General features: G+C 45.7%; 2 protein-coding genes across 2 annotated transcripts in view; both read right to left on the reverse strand.

Moving 5' to 3' along the window:
- The window catches only part of LOC126998845 (uncharacterized), a 21,546-nt gene extending 18,651 nt beyond the window's left edge, over positions 1 to 2,895 (reverse strand). Inside the window, exon 1 of the mRNA XM_050860995.1 lies at positions 2,792 to 2,895. The gene's annotated coding sequence lies outside the window, so the exon portion shown is untranslated. The remainder of the gene's footprint in view (positions 1 to 2,791) is intronic.
- Positions 2,896 to 4,879: 1,984 nt separating this feature from the next.
- Positions 4,880 to 13,843, reverse strand: LOC126998843 (uncharacterized). The gene is made up of 6 exons (XM_050860992.1): positions 13,464 to 13,843; positions 9,070 to 11,726; positions 8,778 to 8,903; positions 7,467 to 8,345; positions 7,122 to 7,329; positions 4,880 to 6,080 (listed from the first exon to the last, which is right to left on the reverse strand). The coding sequence occupies exons 1-6, from the start codon at positions 13,531 to 13,533 to the stop codon at positions 5,911 to 5,913; spliced, it is 4,110 nt and encodes a 1,369-aa protein (XP_050716949.1). The 5' UTR covers positions 13,534 to 13,843; the 3' UTR covers positions 4,880 to 5,910.
- Positions 13,844 to 24,338: the final 10,495 nt, after the last annotated feature.

The following is a 24,338-nucleotide window of genomic DNA, read 5'->3' on the forward strand; positions in this document are numbered from 1 at the left end:
CCTTAAAAGCACAAAACTCACACAGAACCTCAAAAAAAAAAAAAAGGCTCTCTAAACCTTTGTATTATTTTATTCTGCAGTCAATTCTCTATTCTAGGAAGAAGTAAATTATTCTTTTAACAAGGCGTTCAGAATCTGGGAAAAACGCCACGTCAGCTCGCCGACATAAAAAATGAATAGATAAACGGTTTTCGAGACTATTGTGTTGTGCTCTATTGTTGTTGTTTTTATTATCCAGAATGAAATTGATGGGATGCTTCAGTTCCCCCCTACCCCCCCCCTCCCACTGCCTCCCCCTCTCCTCGATCGCCCAGGTGTAATAGGACTCGGGAACAGGTGCAAGGTGTGATGGCTCATTAATCGCACACCTGCAGACATACTATTTTGTTCCTTCTTCTTTTCCGGACTCCATCGTGGTCCTCTTGTTAATATATAGATATGGTCTTCTTATTCTTATTATTCTTCGTATTATCATTTTCATTGTTGTTGTTTTTGTCATTCAGAGGATTCAACGAGCTTATTCTTATTATTCTTCGTATTATTATTTTCATTGTTGTTGTTTTTGTCATTCAGAGGATTCAACGAGCTTATTCTTATTATTCTTCGTATTATTATTTTCATTGTTGTTCTTTTTATCGTTCAGAGGATTCAATGAACGTGCAAACCCAATTTACACACACGCTTCATCAAGTCGTTATAGCGGCGGCAGTCTTAAGAAAAACTGATGCCTACGTGTGCTCAGTTAACGAATAAGTGAACGTCAACAATTTAAGTGCAGGTCGGCAAAAAGAAAAACAAAACATAAAAAGCACAAAAGCGCGAATTGGAACCATTGTGAATATACGTTTACATACTCGTCTCCACGGAAGTTTGCACATACACACAGTCCACGTCGTTAAGTTTACATACATACACACAGTCCACGTCGTTAAGTTTACATACATACACACAGTCATCGTCACTTAAGTTTACATACATACACACAGTCCTTGTCACTTAAGTTTACATACATACACACAGTCATCTTCACTTAAGTTTACATACATACACACAGTCCTTGTCACTTAAGTTTACATACATACACACAGTCATCGTCACTTAAGTTTATATACATACACACAGTCCTTGTCACTTAAGTTTACATACATACACACAGTCATCGTCACTTAAGTTTATATACATACACACAGTCCTTGTCACTTAAGTTTACATACATACACACAGTCATCTTCACTTAAGTTTACATACATACACACAGTCATCTTCACTTAAGTTTACATACATACACAGTCATCGTCACTTAAGTTTACATACATACACACAGTCATCTTCACTTAAGTTTACATACATACACACAGTCATCTTCACTTAAGTTTACATACATACACACAGTCATCTTCACTTAAGTTTACATACATACACAGTCATCGTCACTTAAGTTTATATACATACACACAGTCCTTGTCACTTAAGTTTACATACATACACACAGTCATCTTCACTTAAGTTTACATACATACACACAGTCATCTTCACTTAAGTTTACATACATACACACATTCATCTTCACTTAAGTTTACATACATACACAGTCATCGTCACTTAAGTTTATATACATACACACAGTCCTTGTCACTTAAGTTTACATACATACACACAGTCATCTTCACTTAAGTTTACATACATACACACACTCCTTGTCACTTAAGTTTACATACATACACACAGTCATCGTCACTTAAGTTTACATACATACACACAGTCATCGTCACTTAAGTTTACATACATACACACAGTCATCGTCACTTAAGTTTACATACATACACATAGTCCTTGTCACTTAAGTTTACATACATACACACAGTCCACGTCGTTAAGTTTACATACATACACACAGTCATCGTCACTTAAGTTTACATACATACACATAGTCCTTGTCACTTAAGTTTACATACATACACACAGTCATCGTCACTTAAGTTTACATACATACACATAGTCCTTGTCACTTAAGTTTACATACATACACACAGTCCACGTCGTTAAGTTTACATACATACACACAGTCATCGTCACTTAAGTTTACATACATACACACAGTCATCGTCACTTCAATTTACATACATAGACACAGTACACGTCGTTAAGTTTACATACATACACACAGTCATCGTCACTTAAGTTTACATACATACACACAGTCATCGTCACTTAAGTTTACATTCATACACACAGTCATCGTCACTTAAGTTTACATACATACACACACTCCTTGTCACTTAAGTTTACATACATACACACAGTCATCGTCACTTAAGTTTACATTCATACACACAGTCATCGTCACTTAAGTTTACATACATACACACAGTCATCGTCACTTAAGTTTACATACATACACACATTCCACGTCGTTAAGTTGACGTACATCTACACTTAAGTTTGCTGGCCTCCTCAGTGTGTAAACCAACGACAACGGTTTTCGTGTTTTAAATTAAATCTACGTTGACAAATTCAAACCGGACAGAAATATTCAGAGGAGACATTCTCAACAACAACAAAAAAGAATAAAAACCCATAAAAAATTAGGCTTTGCGCACATAAACGGCAAAGAATTTTCACAAAACTGGGAAAAAACTCGCAGACGAAAGAAACTACAACAATAGAAGACAATTTCAGTTATCTTCACAGCCTTCAGAACAGTAAAAGAAAAATATATATAAAATTAAGCGTTATCAGAGTGTAGGCTATTAAAAAAAAAAACACAACACAACGAAAAATATGCACAAACTGGAGAAACTCGAGGCGGAAAAGTAGCGCGCCGTAGAGAGACTGCTGTTTCGATGTGTATTGCCGCCTTTACCTCCCGAGTCTTGCTATCAGTCCGTGTGTTATCAGGCCCGTATTTTGTGTGCTCGAAAGTCTGTTATCTCCTCTGATATATCATAATAACGCTGTAGAAACTCTCTCGGGTTCCCGCTATGTCAAACAAACACCTGCTTTTTGCTCCGATCCACCCGGATTAATATACTCTGTCTCCGCGTGCTCCTCACACATCACCTGTTGCGAAGTGTTGTTTGACCACTGCGTGAGCGAGCCTGTTGTGTGCTGTTGTTTGTGCGTGTGTGCCGTAATTTATGACCCTGAACGGATTGTGGATTGTGCTTCGTAGAAAGGATAAGTTTTTGCCTAAAATTTACTACCTCAGCACTTGTATTTACCTTCTCGACATAGTGGTTCGAACGAGTTCTACAACAAGGCCTTCAGTCTTAATACCCGCCTTAAGACTCTTTGCAGGGAACTTTACTGGGATTCTTTAACGCCTGGAACCCTTTCTACAGCCAGGGTGGACTGTTCCAAAGTGACGGTCTACTCCTGTTCTCTGTCGGAGCAGCCTGATTTGGAAGGTTTCTAAACGATGCAGTGCGCGACTTTCGTTCAAAAAACTGCTCTCGATGGTGCCTCCCCGTCCCCTCCGTGTAATGGATGTCATGCAGCACTACTAATGTCTAATCGTAAAACGGCAAACAAGCAACACCACCTCCATAATTAAGCTTAATGATAATTATAATCTAAAAATCCTAAGCTTCAATGCTCATAGCCTGAGAAATAAGACAAGAAAATTTCGACTTAATGGCTATAACGGAAAAATTCATTGACATCTCAGATATTGATTTAATTTCAGAATACAGCATAGATGGCTGCAGAATCTTCAACAATGATCGCGTGTCAACCGTAGAGGTGGTCGTGTCACCCTTTGCGTGAAAATCTATTTGCAACGGGTCAAACCTCAAATTCTCACAGCAATGTATCGACACAGTAAATAAAGCGAACAGAATGCAGGGCTTCATGAAAAAAACTTCTCATTCAAGACTAAAGATGTAATACGTCCACTGAACAATAGTTTAGTCTGACCCCACCTGGAATATGCGGTAGTTTTGATCTCCTCACAATGGGAAGGTAAAGGTGGGTGCGTACGCTTTACTGGGGCGTGGCTGCGGTGCTCATCTCTGTACCGCAGGCCCTTTGAGCCCGTGGTTGGTAAGAACCAGTTACCCCGGGACACGGGCCAATGTGAAATCCAGGATTGCCACAGTTTACCTTACCCAGATATTCCCAGGTACCCATTTATTGACCAGCCGAAAGGGAGGATGAACAGCTTGGTGAGTTGCACACTGACTTCCCGGGTCGGGATTCGAAGCCGGGCCCGGGGAGTAGTACACGCTGACCACTAGACCACGGAGGCGCTGGGAAGGATATTGCGAAATTAGGTGTTTAGTGTAGGGCAACAAAGATGATCTCCTAGCCAGGACCTAGCACAACAAACCTTACGATGAAAGACTCATCTCATAATCTTTCCTCTCGAGAAACGTCGCTTCCGAGGAAAACTTATCAAATGTTTCAAAATACTCAGTAGCTTTACGAATGTTGACAAATCGAAATTGTGTATGATCGATGACACGTTTCGAACGAGAAATAATGGGACAAAACTTAAGTGTAAAGAAATAAATTCAGACTGCACCAATTTTTTCTTCACCAACGTAGTAGCGCGAGAATGGAACAAGCTCCCTCCTTCAATGGTCCAGTGCAACACGAGTGACTCATTTTTAAACACAAGCTCGTCCAACACTTCCTTCAGCTTAATATTTAATAAGTAGGAACGCAAAGTCTCGGTGGCATTAAATTTAATATTTAATTTCACGTAAATCTCTCTCTCTCTCTCTCTCTCTCTCTCTCTCTCTCTCTCTCTCTCTCTCTCTCTCCCTGTGTGTGTGTGTGTGTGTGTGTGTGTGTGTGTGTGTGTGTGTGTGTGTGTGTGTGTGTGTGTGTGTGTGTATGCAGGCTCCCTGACGTCGGGGGTTAGAATCAGCCACCGAGGAATTGTTATCATCATTTATTTTATTATAATTGTGGGACAACAGCAATGTGTCTTTTATGTAAGTACTTTGAACCGAGAAAAAAAATATAACAATTCTGGTTAGTTTTCATAAATATAAATAAATTAATAATAATGACAATAATAATAATAATAATAATAATAATAATAATAATAATAATAATAATAATAATAATAATAATAATAATAATAATAGTGTATGAGTGAAGTGATCACCTTATATGGTGACTCGTGATACTGATGAGCGACGGCCATGGGCCACTTGAGGGGAGAAGGAAGAGGAGGAGGAGGAACAGGAGGAGGAGGAGAAGGAGGAGGATTAGAAGAAGAAAAAGAAGAAAATGGTGTTGATGCAAAAGGAAAGACGAAAAAGAAGGTAATACTAATCTGGATAAGGATAACACTTAATCGGAGAGAGAGAGAGAGAGAGAGAGAGAGAGAGAGAGAGAGAGAGAGAGAGAGAGAGAGAGAGAGAGAGAGAGAGAGAGAGAGAGAGAGAGAGAGAGAGAGAGAGAGAGAGAGAGAGAGAGAGAGAGACTAAAGCCACGAAGTCAGCGTCATTGATATATTTTTTTTCGTAAACGTTTAATGAAATATGTAAAAAGTTCTTGATATTTAGGACGACTAAATTTATGAGGTGAACATTATCTGCCAACCACCTTGGTGCGCAGTGGGTTTTTATTATGATGCTTTTGCGACTTCGATTCCGATGCCATATGAATCCTGAAGACTATTTTTCCGCAGTCTGGTGATTAGAGAAACTGACGTGTTTAAATAATGGAGAAACAATCTTCTGCGCTCGATTATGAAGGGTACAAAAAGAATCATTCACTTATATTGGACTCGAAAAAAAAAAAAAAGTGCGGAGAAAGCTTTTCGTATGGCCGTATATCCTCTTTCCCGGGAACAGAAATGCAAATTTAATAATAATCAGGTTCCATAACGGTCCCTCTTATAGTAGGTCGTGTTTTCTCTCTCCCTGGATGAAGCGTGAGTCCTCCGACGTAAATTTATTAGTCATGAGGTTGCTTAGCGATCCTCCTCCTGCTGCGTCCCCGCCTCTCACACCGAAGACCCGTGTAGCCGCTGGGACACTGGCACAGATGCTGCCCGCCCACCACACTACACCTGCCGCCGTGCCGACAGTACCCGCGCGTGCACTCCGCCTCCTCGCACTCTGAACCTGCAGGGGAAAAGAAAGGTTGTAGCATTTACCATGTCGTTACCGTCTCATCTGATAGGGATAGTGTTGTAGCTGCTATTATTTCTCACTTCTGACCTGCAGGGGAAAGATTGTTGTAAGATTATTGCCATTGGGTTTATCGTCTGATACTTTCGGTGTAATTGAATTGAGTTGAAATATTATCCGGGCGCTATACATTTCACCTCCTTACAGCCTGGGCCTGCAAGGAGAAGGTTGATGTTTTTACCATTATTGTTATCGCCCAGCTTCTTGAAACACGTTAACACTAGGCAACAAGGCCGTGTAAACACTCTAGCTCTTCCCACTCTGCTGAAGATGTACATGTAGAGCGGGGGAGGGTTGACGTATTCACCGTTGTCGTTATATCCGACATTTTTGTTTACTTGATGTAGCTGAAGTAAACTTAACTGTATTGCCCTAGCACCTGACAAGAAAATTATTTAAATCCAGTTTACGAAAAATAAATTGGAAATACAATAGTTATGTAATAAATGGATTTTTGTAAAGAGTACTATAATGAATAGCAGCCTGCCAGCCCCTTTGAAGAGAAAGGTGTACAAAGTAGTTGATCCCGTCAGTCTGAGCATACGATTTAGAAACATTGTTGAGCCTCAAAAAAAAAAAAAAAAAAAAAGATCCAAAGGAACACCAATAAATGAGCAGAGGATCGAAGAAGAAAATGCTAGTTATAAGATGGAGTAATATGGAGTCTGCATTAAGGAGTTATTAAGAAGTAGACAAAGAATGGAGGTTAAATGGCTTTTAAAGATAAGAAATAAATGTGGGCAAGTTATGTCATGGCTAGAAATGATAACAGATGGACAAACAAGGTAAGAGACATCAGTATGGCCCACACTTTTTTTACTATAATAAAGGAATGGGAAAAAAATCCTGGGCACGCTGTTCGCTCAAAACGACAACAGAAAAAAGTTAAAAAAGCATATTGAATTCTTGGCCAGAGAGGTGTCTTGCTTTTAATAGAATAAGTTTTTTTTAATTTTCTTTATGACAAACACTTACCTGTAAAACCGAAACTACAGGTGCAGATGGGACCGTACAAGCCGGTCAGACACGTGCCCCCGTTGTGGCAAGGGCTGGAAGCACACACGTCTCCGCTGGCTGGCGCGGGATCACCGGAGGACCACGATGACCACGACGCCCACGAGGACCACGAGGAGGAGGGACTCGAGGAGGAGTCAGAGTAGGCGGAGGTCGAACGCTGGGCGTCCTGATGACGAAGGAAGGAAGGTATGTTAAGAAATGGCTCATTTTTTTGTTAGTGGTATGTTTTATTAGTGCTTTCATTTCCTATCTATCTCTTTATTTATTTATGTACATCTATCTATCTATCTATCTATATCTCACCGGGTCAGAGTACTGTTGAGAGTCTTGATGCACGAGTTGTCCGTTCTGGAACCTGCGTGTGTCCGCCTGGCCGTGCACCAGCTTGCCGTCCTCATAGTGCTCCATTTTGTTCATCTCGTGCCGCTGACTGTACCCGGCACCCGCGCCCAGGCCCCCTGACAGGCCAAGGGAGGAGGAGGAAGAGTTATGAAGCTCCGACCCCGCCAGGAGAACGCAGGTCAGGCAGCCAGATCTACTTCTTCCGCTAGTCTCCAGTTGATGGTGAGAGCTGCTGCTGCTGCTGCTGTGAATGTTGCTACCAGTGACGCTTCCTGACTCTAAGGAATCGTCGGAGTCGTAACCGGAGGAGCCACTACGCAGAGACCCTGAGCCTGTGAGCAGCAAGTCGGAACCTCCCAGGACCGTGGTGGTGGCGCGTCCTGACCCAGACCCCGGAGGGTGGGCGGTGAGGAGGTCCGTGCCCACCCTATTCTGGGACGTGGAGCTGTAGCTTGACCTGCTCTCTGACGCTACGGAGCCGCTGGGGACCCCTGGGCTGCCCCCGTAAGAGCCTCTGTTATACATTCTGTCGTAGTCGTTGGTTTCTCCGGGCTGATCGGGAGAGTCTGTGGTGCGTCCGTAGGTGTTGTAAGACGCCGCACTCTGACTGTAGGAATTACTGGTTTGTGAGACGTCACCGTAGGACTCCCCGCCGTGTGAGGCCCCGCGGTGATCTCCATAAGAGCCGTAGGGAACCGTGGCCGGCCTGTTGTATGAGTCCTGTGTGGCGGTGGTGAGGGTGTTGCCAGCCAAAATGTTGTGAAGGGCATCGTGATGACCGGTGCGCACCAAGTCGTCTTCGTCGTGTTCCGTCCTGTTTTCGTACACCAACGACCCGTTCTGTGAGGAGTTGAAGGAGTTAGTGAGGTGGATGGGGCGGGGAAACAAGTGTGTTTATGTTTTTGGTGTAGTGGTCATTTCAGACATCATCATTATCATAATCTGTCATTACAAGTCCACTTCTGAACAAAAATCTTTCCCACCGGCTCATTTGCCGCAGCAGGATAAAGTACACTTAACATCAAATGGAGAGGTGGAGAACGTCGGGCAATGCCTTTGTCATTCAGTGGACTAGTTAGCAATGGCTGATGCAGGTAAGAATGATGACAGTGTCAGCTCAGAGAAAAGTGTTGGTGTGGTGTGGTGTTAGTGGCGGGCTTACCTGTGGTGGGATATAATGATGGGGGTGTACGAGGTTGTGTGTTGATGCTTATGTAAAAGTTGAGGTGGAAGTCTTATGTGGGGTCAAGGCTCACCCACGATGACACTCACCTTGTAGAGGCGTTCGTGATGCAGGTCGTACACTGGCTGGCCGTTGACGAATTCCTGCTCGCGGCGACTCTCGAAACGGCGGCTGTCGTACACGGGTGCGGAGGACGCGTGGCTGCCGTCCGTCACCTGCACACGGGTGAAGGAGGGATGCGGGAGATGAGCTTCATTCCTAAAGTTATGCTGAAATACTGTGCTGAATAACATACTTGGTTACACGAACGGCATTTCTCGGGAGATATATATCAGTGTAAGACTATGGGGAGAATTTAAGTGCACGTGGTGACTGGCTCACCTGGTGGAGGAGGGAGGAAGTGTCCAAGCCTCCCGCGGCGGTGTGGTGTCGGCTGTGACTCGTCACTTCGCTGCTCTGATCGACGACTTGCAGATCCACGCCCCCACGACCCAACTCTCGCAGATCGTCTTCATCCAGTTCCACTCGATTGTTGTACACGAGATTGCCGTCTGCGAAGTGCTTCTCGTGGTGAAGGTCGTATATTTGTTGGCCGTCCACATATTCCTTCTCTTCCCTGATTTCGTGCTGCTGCGAGTAGATGCCCGGCCGGATATCCTCTTGAGGTAAGTCCAGCTGGCCGATACCAAACTCCTGCAGGTTTAGGTGGGCCACCTCGTCCCTCCCGTGCTGCGTCGTGTTCTCGTCAACCATTTCGCCGTTTTTGTATTTGCGTTCATGCTGGGTCATCCCAACCAGGCGGCCGTTCACATACCTGTAAGTTGTGCGAATTTCGGATCGGTATGAGTCAGTGTGCGGGGCGGTCACCACCACGCACCCGTTAGCCCGTGTGCACGGCAGGCCCGCGGGGAAAGGCTCCTGCTCTCCCACCACGGACGTGCGGCGGCTGGTGTCGTTTCTGTATTGATAGTGCCGCGAGGCTGTGGTCGCGGGTCGGTTGTTGCTCGTTGTCGTCTTATCTTCGTAAGATGACTCTCGCGAGTAGCCCGGACGGACGTGGTGAGCGGGTGAGGTGCCGGACAACCGTACTCTAGAGTTGTAGCGGGTCTCAGAAGATGCCACGTGGGACCTGTGTGTTTCGGCGCCACCCACGCCACCTATCCCGTTGATGTCGTTGTCCCTCTCGCCACTCTCGTCTTCGACCGGACTTGGGGCTATGTCAGGAACGACCATTTCGTTGTCAACTGTCGGGACGGTGGGCACCAGGCCATCCTCAAGCGGGCTAATGTCAGAGCGGCCTCGGTTGTCCTCGTCCTCGATGTCCGGTCGCTGGTACAGGTCATCCTCGGGCTCGTTCTCCGGCTCGTCGGTGTCGGGGCGTCGGTGGTGAACACCCGGCCGCCTGTGGGGATAGTCACTGCCGGACACTCCCTCGTTTTGACCGTAGCCTCTGTACCTCCCGGGCCTGGTGTGCGGCGTCTGGGTGCTGTCCCGTGTCTCCGAGGTGTGCTGCACATGCTGGCTGGAGGGCTCCTCATCGTCGGGGGTCCTGGAGGCTGGCTGCACCTGTGTCAGGTGTAGGTCGTCAATGCCCGGTGATGGGCGCTGCCGTGTGAGGTCAGAGTCCGAATGAGAGTGGCGGGACTCTTCTCGATAGTAAACATGTGCAGAGGACTCGCCGGTGTCTGGGCGGTGGTGAGGTGTCGAGGGCCTGCCGCGGGAGGGGTAGGGCGAATGAGCGGAGGGATAAGAGGAATGTGTGTCGTCACGGGAATTGTAGTCGTAATTTGTATGAGAAGTGGCTGGTCTGGTGTAGGTCGGTCTGCTGGAGGGGTTATAGGGGGAGGAGGGGGAACGTGTGTCTTCATCGGAATTGTGGTCAGACTCGGAGTTAGAAATATGAGACGTGGCTGGTCTGGTGTATGTGGGTCTGCGGGGGGGGTAGGAGGGGGAGGAGGAGGAAGTGTGGAGCTCCGTGTTGCGCTGCTCGGAGGAAATGTGGTTGTGGGTAGGGTAGTAAGGCCTCGGGGCTGGCCTTGGGTTAGGACTACGCGATGGGTGGGTCTGAGTGTACCGCGTCGAGGAGGAACTCTCGGTGGTTGGACGAGGCAGAGGGCGGTGACTTGGGTAGGTGGAGGAGTGGTGCTGGTCACGGGAGTGCGAGGAATAGCTGGGCCTGTACGCGGGGCGGTGGCTCGTGCTGCCTAGCAACTGCTCTCTCGTTTCCCATTGTCGATGGTAGGAGTCACCGCCAAGGGCTCCGTCCGTGATGAGGGCCCCGTGCTCGTCATACTGCCTTACGACACCCTCCGTACCGAAGTCCTCAGGCCCTTTCTCATGAGTGTTCTCGTGCACCAGTTCTCCGTTCTTGTACTTGCGTTCCTCCTTCTTCTCGTACACGGGCTGGCCGTTGACATATCGGACTTGGGAGCTATACTCGCTGCGTTGGCTGCCTCCGTAAGTGGGTTGAGGAGAGCCAAGATTCATCATTTGCCGCCTCAGATTTTCCTGCATGCGAGCAAAGTCACTGCCAAAGGTATCAGAAGACTCGCTGGAGAGGTCATTGGAGCCGTAGGACGACTGGAAATTGCTACTGCTGCTTCTGCTGCTGCTACTGGCACTGTGAGTGGGCATGTACTGATGGGTGCCCACGCCGTGGTTGTATCCTCTGTTAGCACTGCTGCGGGTCAGGGAGGACTGGCTGGGATAGGCGCCGTGTGTGCGTGGCCGGTACCCCAGGTCGTCTTCGTCCTTCTCTACTCTGCGGTCGTGCACGATGCGGCCATCCTCGATGCGACGCTCGTGGAAAAGGTCATACACGGGCTGGCCGTTGACGAACCGTTGCTCGCTCCGGTGCTCTTGGCGGGATGAGTGGACACCATCGTGCGGGTGGCCGTGGCTGCCCACCGTGCACGAGAGGCAGCCCGCGGCCATGGGAAAGCTGGCCGCGCGCTGCTCCCGCGTTGCAACTTCCATTAGTGGACCCAGAGCTTCCTTCACAACGTTGGGTCCCGTCACTTGCTGCACCAAGTCGTCAGCTGTGGGAGGGTGGCGGGAAGTCAGCTTAGTACGTTTTCAAAACCAAAGGGGCGGATTTAAGCTACAAATGAATCATGAAAGACAGATTCCCATATTGTTTGATCGAAAACTTCATTTTGCTCATTTGGTATTCTCTCTCTCTCTCTCTCTCTCTCTCTCTCTCTCTCTCTCTCTCTCTCTCTCTCTCTCTCTCTCCACACACGCATCGCTAAGGCTTTAAAATCAAATCGTCCCCTCCTTGACCATGATTTTGTCACAAATGTAAAAGCTGAAAATGGAAATGGGTTTCATTGCTTTCACTCCTTTCATTGCTTGTCCATCCTAGCCCAAATGAAAAGGTTTGGGGGGGGAGGGGAGGACAAGGCTCCCGGTGCTGTAGCCGTGGTCGTGAGGGTAGCAACCGTGAACACTGGTTTAAGATACATGTGGCGGCGGCATTGAGAAGCCCTTGCCAGCTGTGTTTGCTTTCCCCCGCCACCTGCTTTTTCCCTGATCGTGTTCCCGTCCTGAATTGCTACTTCGAGTGTGTGTCGCCTTCAATATTTAATTCTTTATAAAGTTTGAAATGCAGATTATACACACTTACCTATCCATCTCCAATATATCAACTTTGCTACTAGACAACCTTCCCCATAATTACTCTCTCCATTTATATAATAATAATAATTATACACAATTAACCCACTTATTTATGTTGGAGATTCTCGCTTATTGTTATTTACCAGTGGTAATAACTGGAGTTCGATATCTATATTTCGGATTCTTATCCATCCGGGAGATAATTTGAAAGGAAATGGCTTCACGTGTCTCCAGCTTTGTACTCTGTTTGGATGGTTTCTCCAGACGCGGATGATTGCTAGGATAGGCTCTGGGACCTTTTTCTTTATATCGTCCATGCACAAAAGGGTCATCTTACCCAACCCCTCATTCCCTCACGTTCCTTTTCCTCATCGAACTCCGTTATCCTTTTACTTTATAGGAGCTGTTCGTCCTATGCAATTACTATTGAATGCCAGACTACTATTGTATATGTATTTTTCCTGTTCCCTTTTTTTTATCCCGTTCAAAACGCTGTTATTTGTGTTTTTTTCCCTATCCTTATGTGTCGTCACCCCACATTTAGGCGCTTTGAACAGCCTCCGTCAGTTCTTCACAATGGTGTTCATTTTATGCTTCTGCCTCATGTGTGTGTGTGTGTGTGTGTGTGTGTGTCTTTTGTGCGTCACGACACAGCCCGCAAGACACGATATAGGGCAGCGCAGGGCTGTGTGCCTCTTAACGCCCCTGCTGCGTCACACTAACACTGCACATACCACCCTTTTACTCCTGTTGCTATCCGCAGCTGTAAGGGTCATAGTTATACTTCACTTTTGAACTGTATGCACCGCGGAGCCTTAACGTGTAAAGAGAAGCATCACTTGAGCCGTGCCAGCACCTTGCCCTGTTCCTCGTCAACTCCCTCCCGCGTCATTCTAGCATCCCACACTCGGCTACAAGTCGCTTTTCTCTTGTCATCTGCAGCCTTTAAGGTTATGGCTCTATTGATTTTTCCCAATATCATGAACTGAAAAGGTTTAACATGTAGAGGGAAGGATCACGTAATGTGCCACAAAAGTCATCTGCTACCAACTGTAGCTGTTACGGTTATCGGTCTATTTTGTTTACTGCATGCACTGAAAAGTCGTGTCATGTAGGGGAAAGCACCACTTGGGGAGTATCAATCCCTCGCTCCTTACCTGCCGTGACGAGGGTGAGGGTCAGGGACAGCCCCAGCAGGAGCCTGGCGCCCCTGGCTAGTGTCGCCATCCCGGGGAGACGCACCGCTGCCTTCGCCAGTCACTTAAAATCTCAATCCTCACGAGGCCTTGAGGTAACGCCAGTCATCCAGCGAGTTCCTAGTTTCTACGGACGCCACACAGACGCTTGACTCGGACTGAACTGCCTCTGATAGAGAGGATGTGGAGGCGGCGGACGTCGGGCAGGGAGTGAGGGGACCAGAGGCTGCCCAGGGTATTTATAAAGGGCAGCGAGCGGGGGCAATTCCGAGAAAGCCCAACTGAGCCAGCTCACGGGAGCCCATGCCGGACGACAGGCAGCCCACCCAGCCCTGACCCTACCCCGTACCCGCCGCGCCCCGCACCGCCCCGCCCCATATTACTCACGGCCGGAGGTGACAAAAACAAGCTGGGAGTCGACGGTTGCCTTGCGGAGCACCCTCATGAATAACACAGCTATAAGGACAGTGCTTTACTTGCTTGGTGGAGAAGTTACAGAAGGAAAAGAAGAAGCAGAAGAAAACAGAAAAGAGAGAAAATCAACAAAGCACATATATACGCGTAGACAGTGTTTCTCTTTCAGCAGGAATGAGCCGCGAAAAGATGATGAGGAAATAAAAAAAGAGGAAGAAAAAAGAAGAATTAAATAAATGACAGTGCCTCAGTTACTAGGAAGAGGAGAAGAAGGAATAGAAGAAGCAGAAAACAGAGAGACTAAAGCAGCACATATTTACAGTGTTTATTTTTTACTCGAAGGAAAGAAATTAAAATAAAATAAGGAAATAAATAATGGGAAGAAAAGAGAATAAGAATTAGCTCAAGAAAGAAAATTAAGAACAAGATCAATAAAATGAAGAGAAAAATATAAAATAAAAGGGAAGAACAGGGAGCAACACCAACATGACAGAGGCACTACACATCAACACCACAGGAAAGACTAACAAGCCACTCTTACATCACCGACAACAACAACAACTACCACCACCACCACCACCACCATCACCACTACCACCACCACCACCACCATCACCACCACCACCACCATCACCACCACCACCACCACCACCATCACCATCACCACCACCACCACCACCACCATCACCATCACCACCACCACCACCACCACCATCACCATCACCACTACCACCACCACCACCACCATCACCATCACCACTACCACCACCACCACCCCCATCACCATCACCACTACCACCACCACCACCACCATCACCATCACCACTACCACCACCACCACCATCACCATCACCACCACCACCACCACCACCGCCAACAACAACAACTACCACAACCACCACCACCATCACCACCACCACCACCACCACCACCACCACCGCCAACAACTACCACTACCACTACCACCATCACCACCACCACCACCACCATCATCACCACCACCACCTCTACTGCTATTACTACTACTACTTCCACCACCACCACCATCACCTTCCTTGACCATCACCACCACCACCACCAACACTACCACTACCGTAAAACTATCTCTATAATACTACTTTTCATTTCTCCTCCTCTTCCTCCTCCTCCTCCTCCTCCTCAGCATCATCATCACCATAATTACCCGAGCAGGAACAGGCGTCAAATAAAAGTAAAAGAAAAGATAAGTTAGAATATATCGGCACCGCCACTACACGTTAGAAGACCGATCCACACTTCCCTTCAAGATAGCTGACACAAAGACACAGGCTCGAGGATCAAAATTAAGGTAATCTTCCTCTAATTCTAGCGTTATTGTCATTGCTTACTACCGCTGAAACTAAATGATAACAACAACAACGACAAGAAGAAGAAGAAGAAGAAGAAGAAGAAGAAGAAACTCAACAACAACAACAACAACAACAACAGCAACAACAACTACTTCTACTACAATCTCTACAGCTATTCCTCTTATTCTTACCACTACCACTACCACAATCAGGCAAAACCTTATTGAGTGACTGTAACAGGCGGTGAAGTGGCTGCAAATTGAAGTTCGTTATTAGAACCAGCGATAGCGATGTTCTTTTTTTTACACATATGCGCACGTGCCCGGCAATCCCCTCCCCCTTATCCAACTCCTCCATGTTCCCCCCCTCTCAAAAAAAAAAAGTCCGAGGTGAATCTCTACAATAATTCAAAGCGACAGAAATGGAATTGTTTTGGTAATTGTGATGACGGTGGGTAGTTTTTGTTTGTTTGTTTGTTTGTCTTGGGTAATAGGTGTTGTCTAGCTCTAGATGATGAGGGTGATGGTGGTGTTGGTGGTACTGAAAACAAGGATAGATGTAGAAGGGTTTAAGGATAATGGTGGTGATAGTGGCAATACGATAGATTTGATATTGAGGCTGATGGTGGTGGTATTAATGGTAGTGAGGCTGGTGTTGGTGATGGTGATAGTGACAGTGATGATGATGGTGATGTTAGGTCAGTCGTCATTATGGTGGTGGTGGTGGCGGTAATATTAGTAGTAGTGAGGCTGGTGGTAATGACTGTGGTGTTAGTTAGTGGTGTTAGTGGTGGTGGTCGTGGTGATGATACCGTGGTGGTTATGGTCTTGTAGATGTCAAAGGTGGTGGTGGTGGTGTTAGTGGTGGTGATGGACGCCACACTCGCACACCCTCCTTCTCCTCCTCCTCCTTAAACGACTCTAACAGAAGCCTGGACTTGAATGACGTCGTGTTATCCTCAGATGGTAACACGAGACGGCCTTCCCGGAGTCTGCACCCTCCTCCTCCTCCTCCTCCTCGTCCTCCTCTTTTATCTTATTCCCCTTCTCCTCCTTCAGTTTCCCTTCTCTCTTATCTTCTCCTCCTCCTCCTGCTTCAGTTTCCCCCCTCTCTCATCTCCGTCTTTCTTCTTCTCCTCCTCCGTTTCCTCCACGTATCTTTTCTCGTAACGTCTTTCTTTGTATATTCTCTTTCTTTGTCTCCTTATCTTCCCTTTCCTTGCCATCGTTGTTGTATTCCTCCTCCTCCTCCTCCTCTTCTTCCTCCTCCTAGAATTCCACGCGTCTTCTCAGTAAATGCAAATTTAAAGCTTTCATTCTCTCTCTCTCTCTCTCTCTCTCTCTCTCTCTCTCTCTCTCTCTCTCTCTCTCTCTCTCTCTCTCTCTGTTACATAATACATGTGCCGGATCTGTCCATATTTGTATATTTATGTTATTTTTTCTCTATACAACTACATTCTGATGTAATGCCTCCTCGCTCTTATGTCTTTTTGCTTATTTATGTTCCTTTCTCTTGCATAACGATGGATACAGAGGGAAAGGTCTAATTATTTAAGTTGATGAATAGCTAGTAGTCAGAGTTAACGAAAAAAAAAATGCACGTTTGATATTCGAGCTGAAATTTTGAAGATTGAGAGGGATATAAAAAAGTATACAAGTAGAAAGTGAATCAAAGAGAGGAAAAGAAAGACTCGTGATTTCAAAAGATCGCTTGGAATGTGTGAGTTCATAATAGCTTTTAAATTATTGTACCGGATAAAGGAAATTGCAACTTCACTCAGCACTTAAGCAGATAAAAAATAATGAAGGAATGAAAGGTAATATATTGAAATAAAGCAAATAAGTAAGCAGATGCATACCCAAATCAGTGAATAAATAATGAACGAATTTGAATGGGTTAATATAAAAGTAAATAAGTAAATAAATAAAAGAGCGTATCAAGCTCATCCACTCCATTCTCCGTCCTCAGTTATTCCATTATCGTTCATCATAAAAATACCACGCGTCGTTCCCTATAAATTACCACGCGTCGTTCCCTATAAATTACCACGCGTCGTTCCCTATAAATTACCACGCGTCGTTCCCTATAAATTACCACGCGTCGTTCCCTATAAATTACCACGCGTCGTTCCCTATAAATTACCACGCGTCCTTCACTCGAAATTACCACGCGTCGTTCCTATAAATTACCACGCGTCGTTCCTATAAATTACCACGCGTCGTTCCCTATAAATTACCACGCGTCGTTCCTATAAATTACCACGCGTCGTTCCCTATAAATTACCACGCGTCGTTCCTATAAATTACCACGCGTCGTTCCTATAAATTACCACGCGTCGTTCCCTATAAATTACCACGCGTCGTTCCCTATAAATTACCACGCGTCGTTCCCTATAAATTACCACGCGTCGTTCCCTATAAATTACCACGCGTCGTTCCCTATAAATTACCACGCGTCGTTCCCTATAAATTACCACGCGTCGTTCCCTATAAATAACCACGCGTTCCTATAAATTACCACGCGTCGTTCCTATAAATTACCACGCGTCGTTCCCTATAAATTACCCGTCCCCACCACCACCACCACCACCCCATCACTACCGTCGCCACCACCACTACCACCACCCCATCACTACCGTCGCCACCACCACCACCACCATCACCACCACCACCACCACCACCACTACCGTCGCCACCACCACCACCATCACCACCACCACCACCACCACCACCACCGTCGCCACCACCACCACCACCACCACCACCACCACCACTACCGTCGCCACCACCACAACCCCATCACCACCGCCGCCACCACCACTACCGTCGCCACCACCACCACCACCACCATCACCCCATCACTACCGTCGCCACCACCACAACCACCACCACCACCACCACCACCACCACCACCCCATCACTACCGTCGCCACCACCACCACCATCACCATCACCACTACCACCACCACCACCACCACCACCACCCCATCACTACCGTCGCCACCACCACCACCACCACCACTACCGTCGCCACCACCACCACCATCACCACCACCACCACCACCACCACCCCCCCATCACCACCACCACCACCCCACCACTACCTTCGCCACCACCACCACCATCACCACCACCACCACCACCACCACCACCCCATCACCACCACCACCACCACTACCCCATCACTACCGCCACCGCCACCATCACCACCACCACCACCACCACCACCCATCACTACCGTCGTCACCACCACCACCACCACCCATCACTACCGTCGTCACCACCACCACCCCATCACCACCGCCGCCACCACCACCACCATCCTAGGTTGTCGGTGAAGGAGGCGATATTTTCTTGTTCGTTCTTCCACGGTTCTTTTCTTATTCTCACTTGTAATTAATTTTCTTCGTGAAGTATCTTATTTTTTTTTCCAGCAGGTCATGTAAATTTTCTAACGAAAGGAGTAATTTTATTATTATTATTATTATTATTATTATTATTATTATTATTATTATTATTATTATTATTATTATTATTATTATTATTATTATTATTATTATTATTATTATTATTATTATTATTATTATTATTGTTGTTGTTGTTGTTGTTGTTGTTGTTGTTGTTGTTGTTGTTGTTGTTGCTGTTGTTGTTAGAGATAAATAATTAATGCTGCAGAGATGGAAAGGGATTATTTGGGTTGTTGGTAACGTTGTAGGTTTGGGTGAGATATCACTGAAAAAAAATTAATATTGTTAACATTGTAAGCGACAGTTTAGGGATTTGGTAACGTTTCACCAATGGGAAGGAGTGTTTAGTAATAGTAATAGTAATAGATTTATTTCGCCCAGCGGCATATATATAAAAAACAGGACAAGAAAACGAACGAGATCGAACGAGATACATAACGCTGAAATAATTGATACCTTATAATTATATATATGCGTGTGCACGGCACACTTATGCACACTCTACACGAACAGAAGGCCCAGCCACTCCCGCCGCATAGATCCACATACATAGGCCGAGCTCTGTCTGACGGAGGTGATGATGGAGTTCCCAGATTGTTCCACTCTACTCCTCATACTGTACGCGGCGTGGCGACGCAGCACAGCCAGACAGTTCATCCCGTGCCCGGTGAAGGCCAGGGATGAGCTAGTCCATCTAGGAAGCCCCAGAAGCCGCTTGAGGATGTCGTTATGACAGACCCTAAGACGGTTCATGGAGGCAGCCCTATACCGCGACCACAGCGAGTTGCAGTAGAGAGAGTAGCAGTGGCTCCTGAATAACTCCAACTTCACCTCCGTGATGTAGAAGGAGAATTTCCTCAGCAGCGTGTTGCCGATGACCGTGAGCTTGGTGGTCTGCTTCTTGACGTCATCATCATCGATCCTTTCCCTGTTGATGACATAGCCCAGGAATGTGAATCTATCCACAAATGTAAGTGCACTCCCTCTTTGCCACACTGATGTCTGGTGGGCCACCCTGGAGTGTGGCGGCGGCACTACCATGCATTCTGTCTTGGTGGTGTTGTGGACAATATCGTGCATGGCGGCATACGCCTGACACACTCCAATAAGGTCCTGCAGAGCCTCCACTGTGGGCGCCATCAGTACCATGTCATCAGCATAACTCAGCGAGTTGATGCACCTATCATGTATGTGGCAGCCTGTGCCTGTGTCACGCAGAGCGGCAGTGAGGTCATCTGTGTAGACGTTGTACAGGTAGGGAGACAGGATCCCCCCCTGGCGAATACCATTGGCTGTCTTAAATGGCAGCGAAGTGGAAGCCCCCCATTTTACAGCAAATTCCTGGGTAGTGTACCAGTACATTAGGAGCTTGACAATGACCCAGGAGTTCCCCTTACAAGCAGTTTATTAAACAGCTTCCAGTAGTTCACTCTGTCAAAGGCCTTGCTGGCGTCAAGGAAGCAAAGGTAGACAGGTGAGCCCCTGGAAGTGTAGTACTCAATGATATTCTTCAACGTCACAGCATAGCGGGAAAGTTACTGTTCAGGGAGTTGGTAACACTGTAGAAGTTGGGGAGTGAGTACTGGGATTGTTAGTACTTCTCCAGGAGTAGCAAGGAGCTGCTCGGGATGGTCGTAACGTCACGGAGGTGTACTCGTAGACGTGCTGTGCCGCACGTCTTGGGAATTTGCTGATTCTGCAGAAACGGGAAAGAGTTTATGTGGGTGTTGGTAAAACTGCAGGAATGGAAAAAGCTGTGTGTGGTGCTGGTAACACTGCAGGGACAAACAGTGATTGGGAAAATAATATTGCAAGATTGGAAAAGATTGCCATCACAACAAGGATGAGAAGTGTTTATAATATTGGTAATATTGCAGAAATAGGACGCGACACACTTCGAGATGTAAAAGAGCATTTTGAGTGTTAATGTTTCAAGGATAGGAGAGAACTTTTATAGTCTAGACACATAACACAAATGGGAAATAAATGATTAGTTTTTTTTATAATGTTGCAAAAAATAACTATTGGAAGAAGTTATTTGTGGATTTTGATAACATTGCATCAATAGGAAGGGGATGTTCGAGATATTGGTAACTGAAAAATTAAATAAATGTTTTGAGTGTCGCTGTGTCGGTAACCCTGCAATATTTGATATGACTGCTTGGAGTGTTGGTAACGTGGCAGGAATGAGGAGCCACTCAGGGCTGCAGGGTCAAAGCAGGGAGCGGGACAGGGAATATTTGTACCAGACAGTTTAGTTGTGAGGTTCAATGAAGGGATTTGATGTTTATTGGTGTTGGTAACGCTGCGAGGAAATGACGGCTTGATGGTATGGTAGCTGCAAAAATGGGAAGAGACCAATTCGCTGTAAGTATGGTCAGATAGATTCTTGCTTGGACAAAACAAATGGAAAAGGTTAAGAGAAACTGCCTAACGTAGACAGGCCGGCCCCTAGCAGACCTCCCTAGCCCTGTGCTCTGATAGCCGTCTTGTAATGTCTCTAAATCTGGCCATCATAAACTGTGTCACCGTGACCTAAAATCCAACCGTTTTCTCCAGGCAATTTATCTTGTTTGTGTGTACGTAAGCTGTGTTGTTGTGGTCCCTATGTCTGGCGTGACTGAACGACCTTGTGTGTGTGTGTGTGTGTGTGTGTGTGTGTGTGTGTGTGTGATTCACCATGGTTTGATCACGTGCTGGACTCATGCACGCCAGTCAGCACCCTTCTCTATCTCAGGTGACTTTTAGTACGGCTGAAACCTCCCCTCATATGCCACATACACCCGGGAGGTGGAAAACAACCCCAGCCTGACACCCGGCACTCATTCACTGCTGGGTAAACTCGGTCCCCGGGAATCGATCCTGGGACCTTTTTGTTGGGGAGTGTGCTAACTACTATACCGTGTGTTTGTGTGTGTGTGTGTGTGTGTGTGTGTGAGAGAGAGAGAGAGAGAGAGAGAGAGAGAGAGAGAGAGAGAGAGAGAGAGAGAGAGAGAGAGAGAGAGAGAGAGAGAGAGAGAGAGAGACTTTGACACCAGCTCTCAGTTTGTTTGTTTGGTTTAATCGCAAAATTGGATCTGAAGTGTTAGTTAACTCTCTCTTAAATTTACAGGCATACGAGTCGTGTCAGGCGGGGTCACTTATTCGTCTTGATCTTATGCAAAAATGATCTAAACTGTCCCTTCGCGTGACGCCTTCCACTGATAAAATAATAAAGAGTGAGGATGAGAGGAGAAAAGAGGAGAAAAAAAGAGATGAAAACTAAAAGAAAAGAAAAGAAAAAAAAGGAAAAGAGAAGAGATTATAAGTCACCACCACCACCACCACCACCACAAAAATAACACTAACCTTTCCTAAATGCATATTACTATACGTTCATAAAACCACCACCACCTCCTCCTCCTCTTCCTCCTCCTCCTCCTCCTCCAATGCATCATTATATGAGTAATACGTAGGGTAAGGTGGGGTAAGTTGACTCCCTTAAGGGAGATTGGCTGTTGTAGCCACATTTTTTGCAATAGAATTTTGAAAAAAAAGTTCTGTTGAAAGCTTAGGCTAAGGCCTATCTATGGAATATATTATATCCACTCATTATGATTTTGACTTTATTATAATGACAATTTAAAAGAAAATAGTAAAGGGGGCTTCTTACCCCGCATGTGGGGTAAGAAGCCCACTGGGTAGGCCTTTTACCCCACTCTGCTTTACAATAATAAACTCACAGAAACATAAGGAAAATATTTTTTCACATTATAAAAATATAAAATGTATTCCCTTTTTCAAAACTATACCCTATAAATCTCTCGATGTGAAATATAGGAACACAGTCAAATTTGTGTCTCCTAATGAACAGAATGTAAAACTAAACAATTAATTAATTTTCTAAAAGGTATCCCCTTCTTTTAGACAAGTAATATTAGACTAGCTTCCCTTTCTTCTGAATTTTTGTAACAAAAGGAACATCTGCTTTCATGAAAAATATATGGAACTAAATATTCAAATAATTTGATAAAATATGTCCTTTCTGTTGAATATTGATATCTGAAACAGTTAAAAACACCAACTTCCTTATAGTCTCAAACTCAAAAGTGTTCACTTATGGATGCCGTTCAAAAACTTAAACATGCAGAATGCACAACTGGAGTAGGCCTAGATCTGTATATATGTCAAAACTGCGAGTCTGATTAGGCATTACAGTATTGCTATTTTTTTTATAGCAATACTGTAATGCCTAATCAGACTCGCAGTTTTGACTAACATACAGATCTAGGCCTACTCCAGTTGTGCATTCTGCATGTGACCAATTTCTACAACCCCGACATTGGACCCATTTTTCTGAAGGTCTGCTATTAGCAAATGGTTCCCCACACACCAAACAAGGCCGTTCATCCTCATCAGACGAAGGTGGAGATGGAGTTTTTTTCTTTGTTGCTAATAATGGATGAGTTGCTGATAATAAATGAGAGCTCTGAGATAATTACACAAGATAACCCTACATGTGGGGTAAAAGGCCTCCCTGTGGGCAACTTACCCCAAAGGCACAGGGGGCCTCTTACCCTGGCAACTCATATACACACAAAATGTCACCATCTTTCCTACAAGTAAGTAGGCAGAGTATAATCACATGCTATATGGTCTAGACATCTTAGAGCAAGTATCCATAGCTATCAGGCTAACTCTACAGTTCGTTGTCGTTAATTAGGTATCATTAAAATCACTGAAAACTTACAAGAAATTAGTCAAAAAGAAGAAATGTCCCCTTGTGGCCAGAGCAACTGTCCATTGTTTACTCCAGTAGTTCCTGTGAGCACAGAGTTGGCGTTGCCTACTTGATCATATGACTGCTTGAGAAAAGAAAGAAAGGAAGACAAAACCAAGGGGGGCCTTTCACCCCAGAGGTGGCATCTTACCCCACCTTACCCTTTACTTTTTTTTTTCAAACGCAACACTATTCGACTGGCAACTAATTTCCTCTACATATTTTTCTATTCCTACGTCACTTCGCTAATCAAAAAACCTAAAAAAAGAACCGAAAACCAGATACCGCATTTCATTACCTACCAGTGAAGGCAAGCAAGCACACATGGTTATATATTTTGAAGTGTAATTATTGTGCCACTGGAAGGCGTCACGCGATGGAACAGTTTGATATCATAATTGCACAAGATGAAGGCGAATAGTGACCGCGTAAACACGACTTGTATACGTATTGATTAATTGGCTGGAGTAGGTAGGAAGACACCTACCGAACGGGCGCAAGCCACTCCCGGTGAGGTATATATGGGAGGTGAGAAGGGAGCTGAAGCCCTCCAAAGACCCTTCCCATGTCCTCACTAACCGTTTCCCTATTGTCTCACCAACACCGGAGAATAGTTCAGCATGCTCTCTAAAGACAGATCCTCTCTTTATCCACACCACACTACATTCACACAACATATACACCTTTTCCCAAAATTAAAATTTCAAAATGGCGCACATACACCAAGGCTCGGAGTCCCCCAGGGAGGACTCCCCTTCTGGCTGCCGACCCGAGAGGTGTCTTGATAACTCCTCGAACCTCTTTCTTCTCAATTTCTGCAACATTCGCGGTCTTCGCTCTAATTTTCATTCTGGAACATCATCTCTCCT

Source organism: Eriocheir sinensis, chromosome 15, assembly GCF_024679095.1.
Source record: "Eriocheir sinensis breed Jianghai 21 chromosome 15, ASM2467909v1, whole genome shotgun sequence".
NCBI lineage: Eukaryota > Metazoa > Arthropoda > Malacostraca > Decapoda > Varunidae > Eriocheir > Eriocheir sinensis.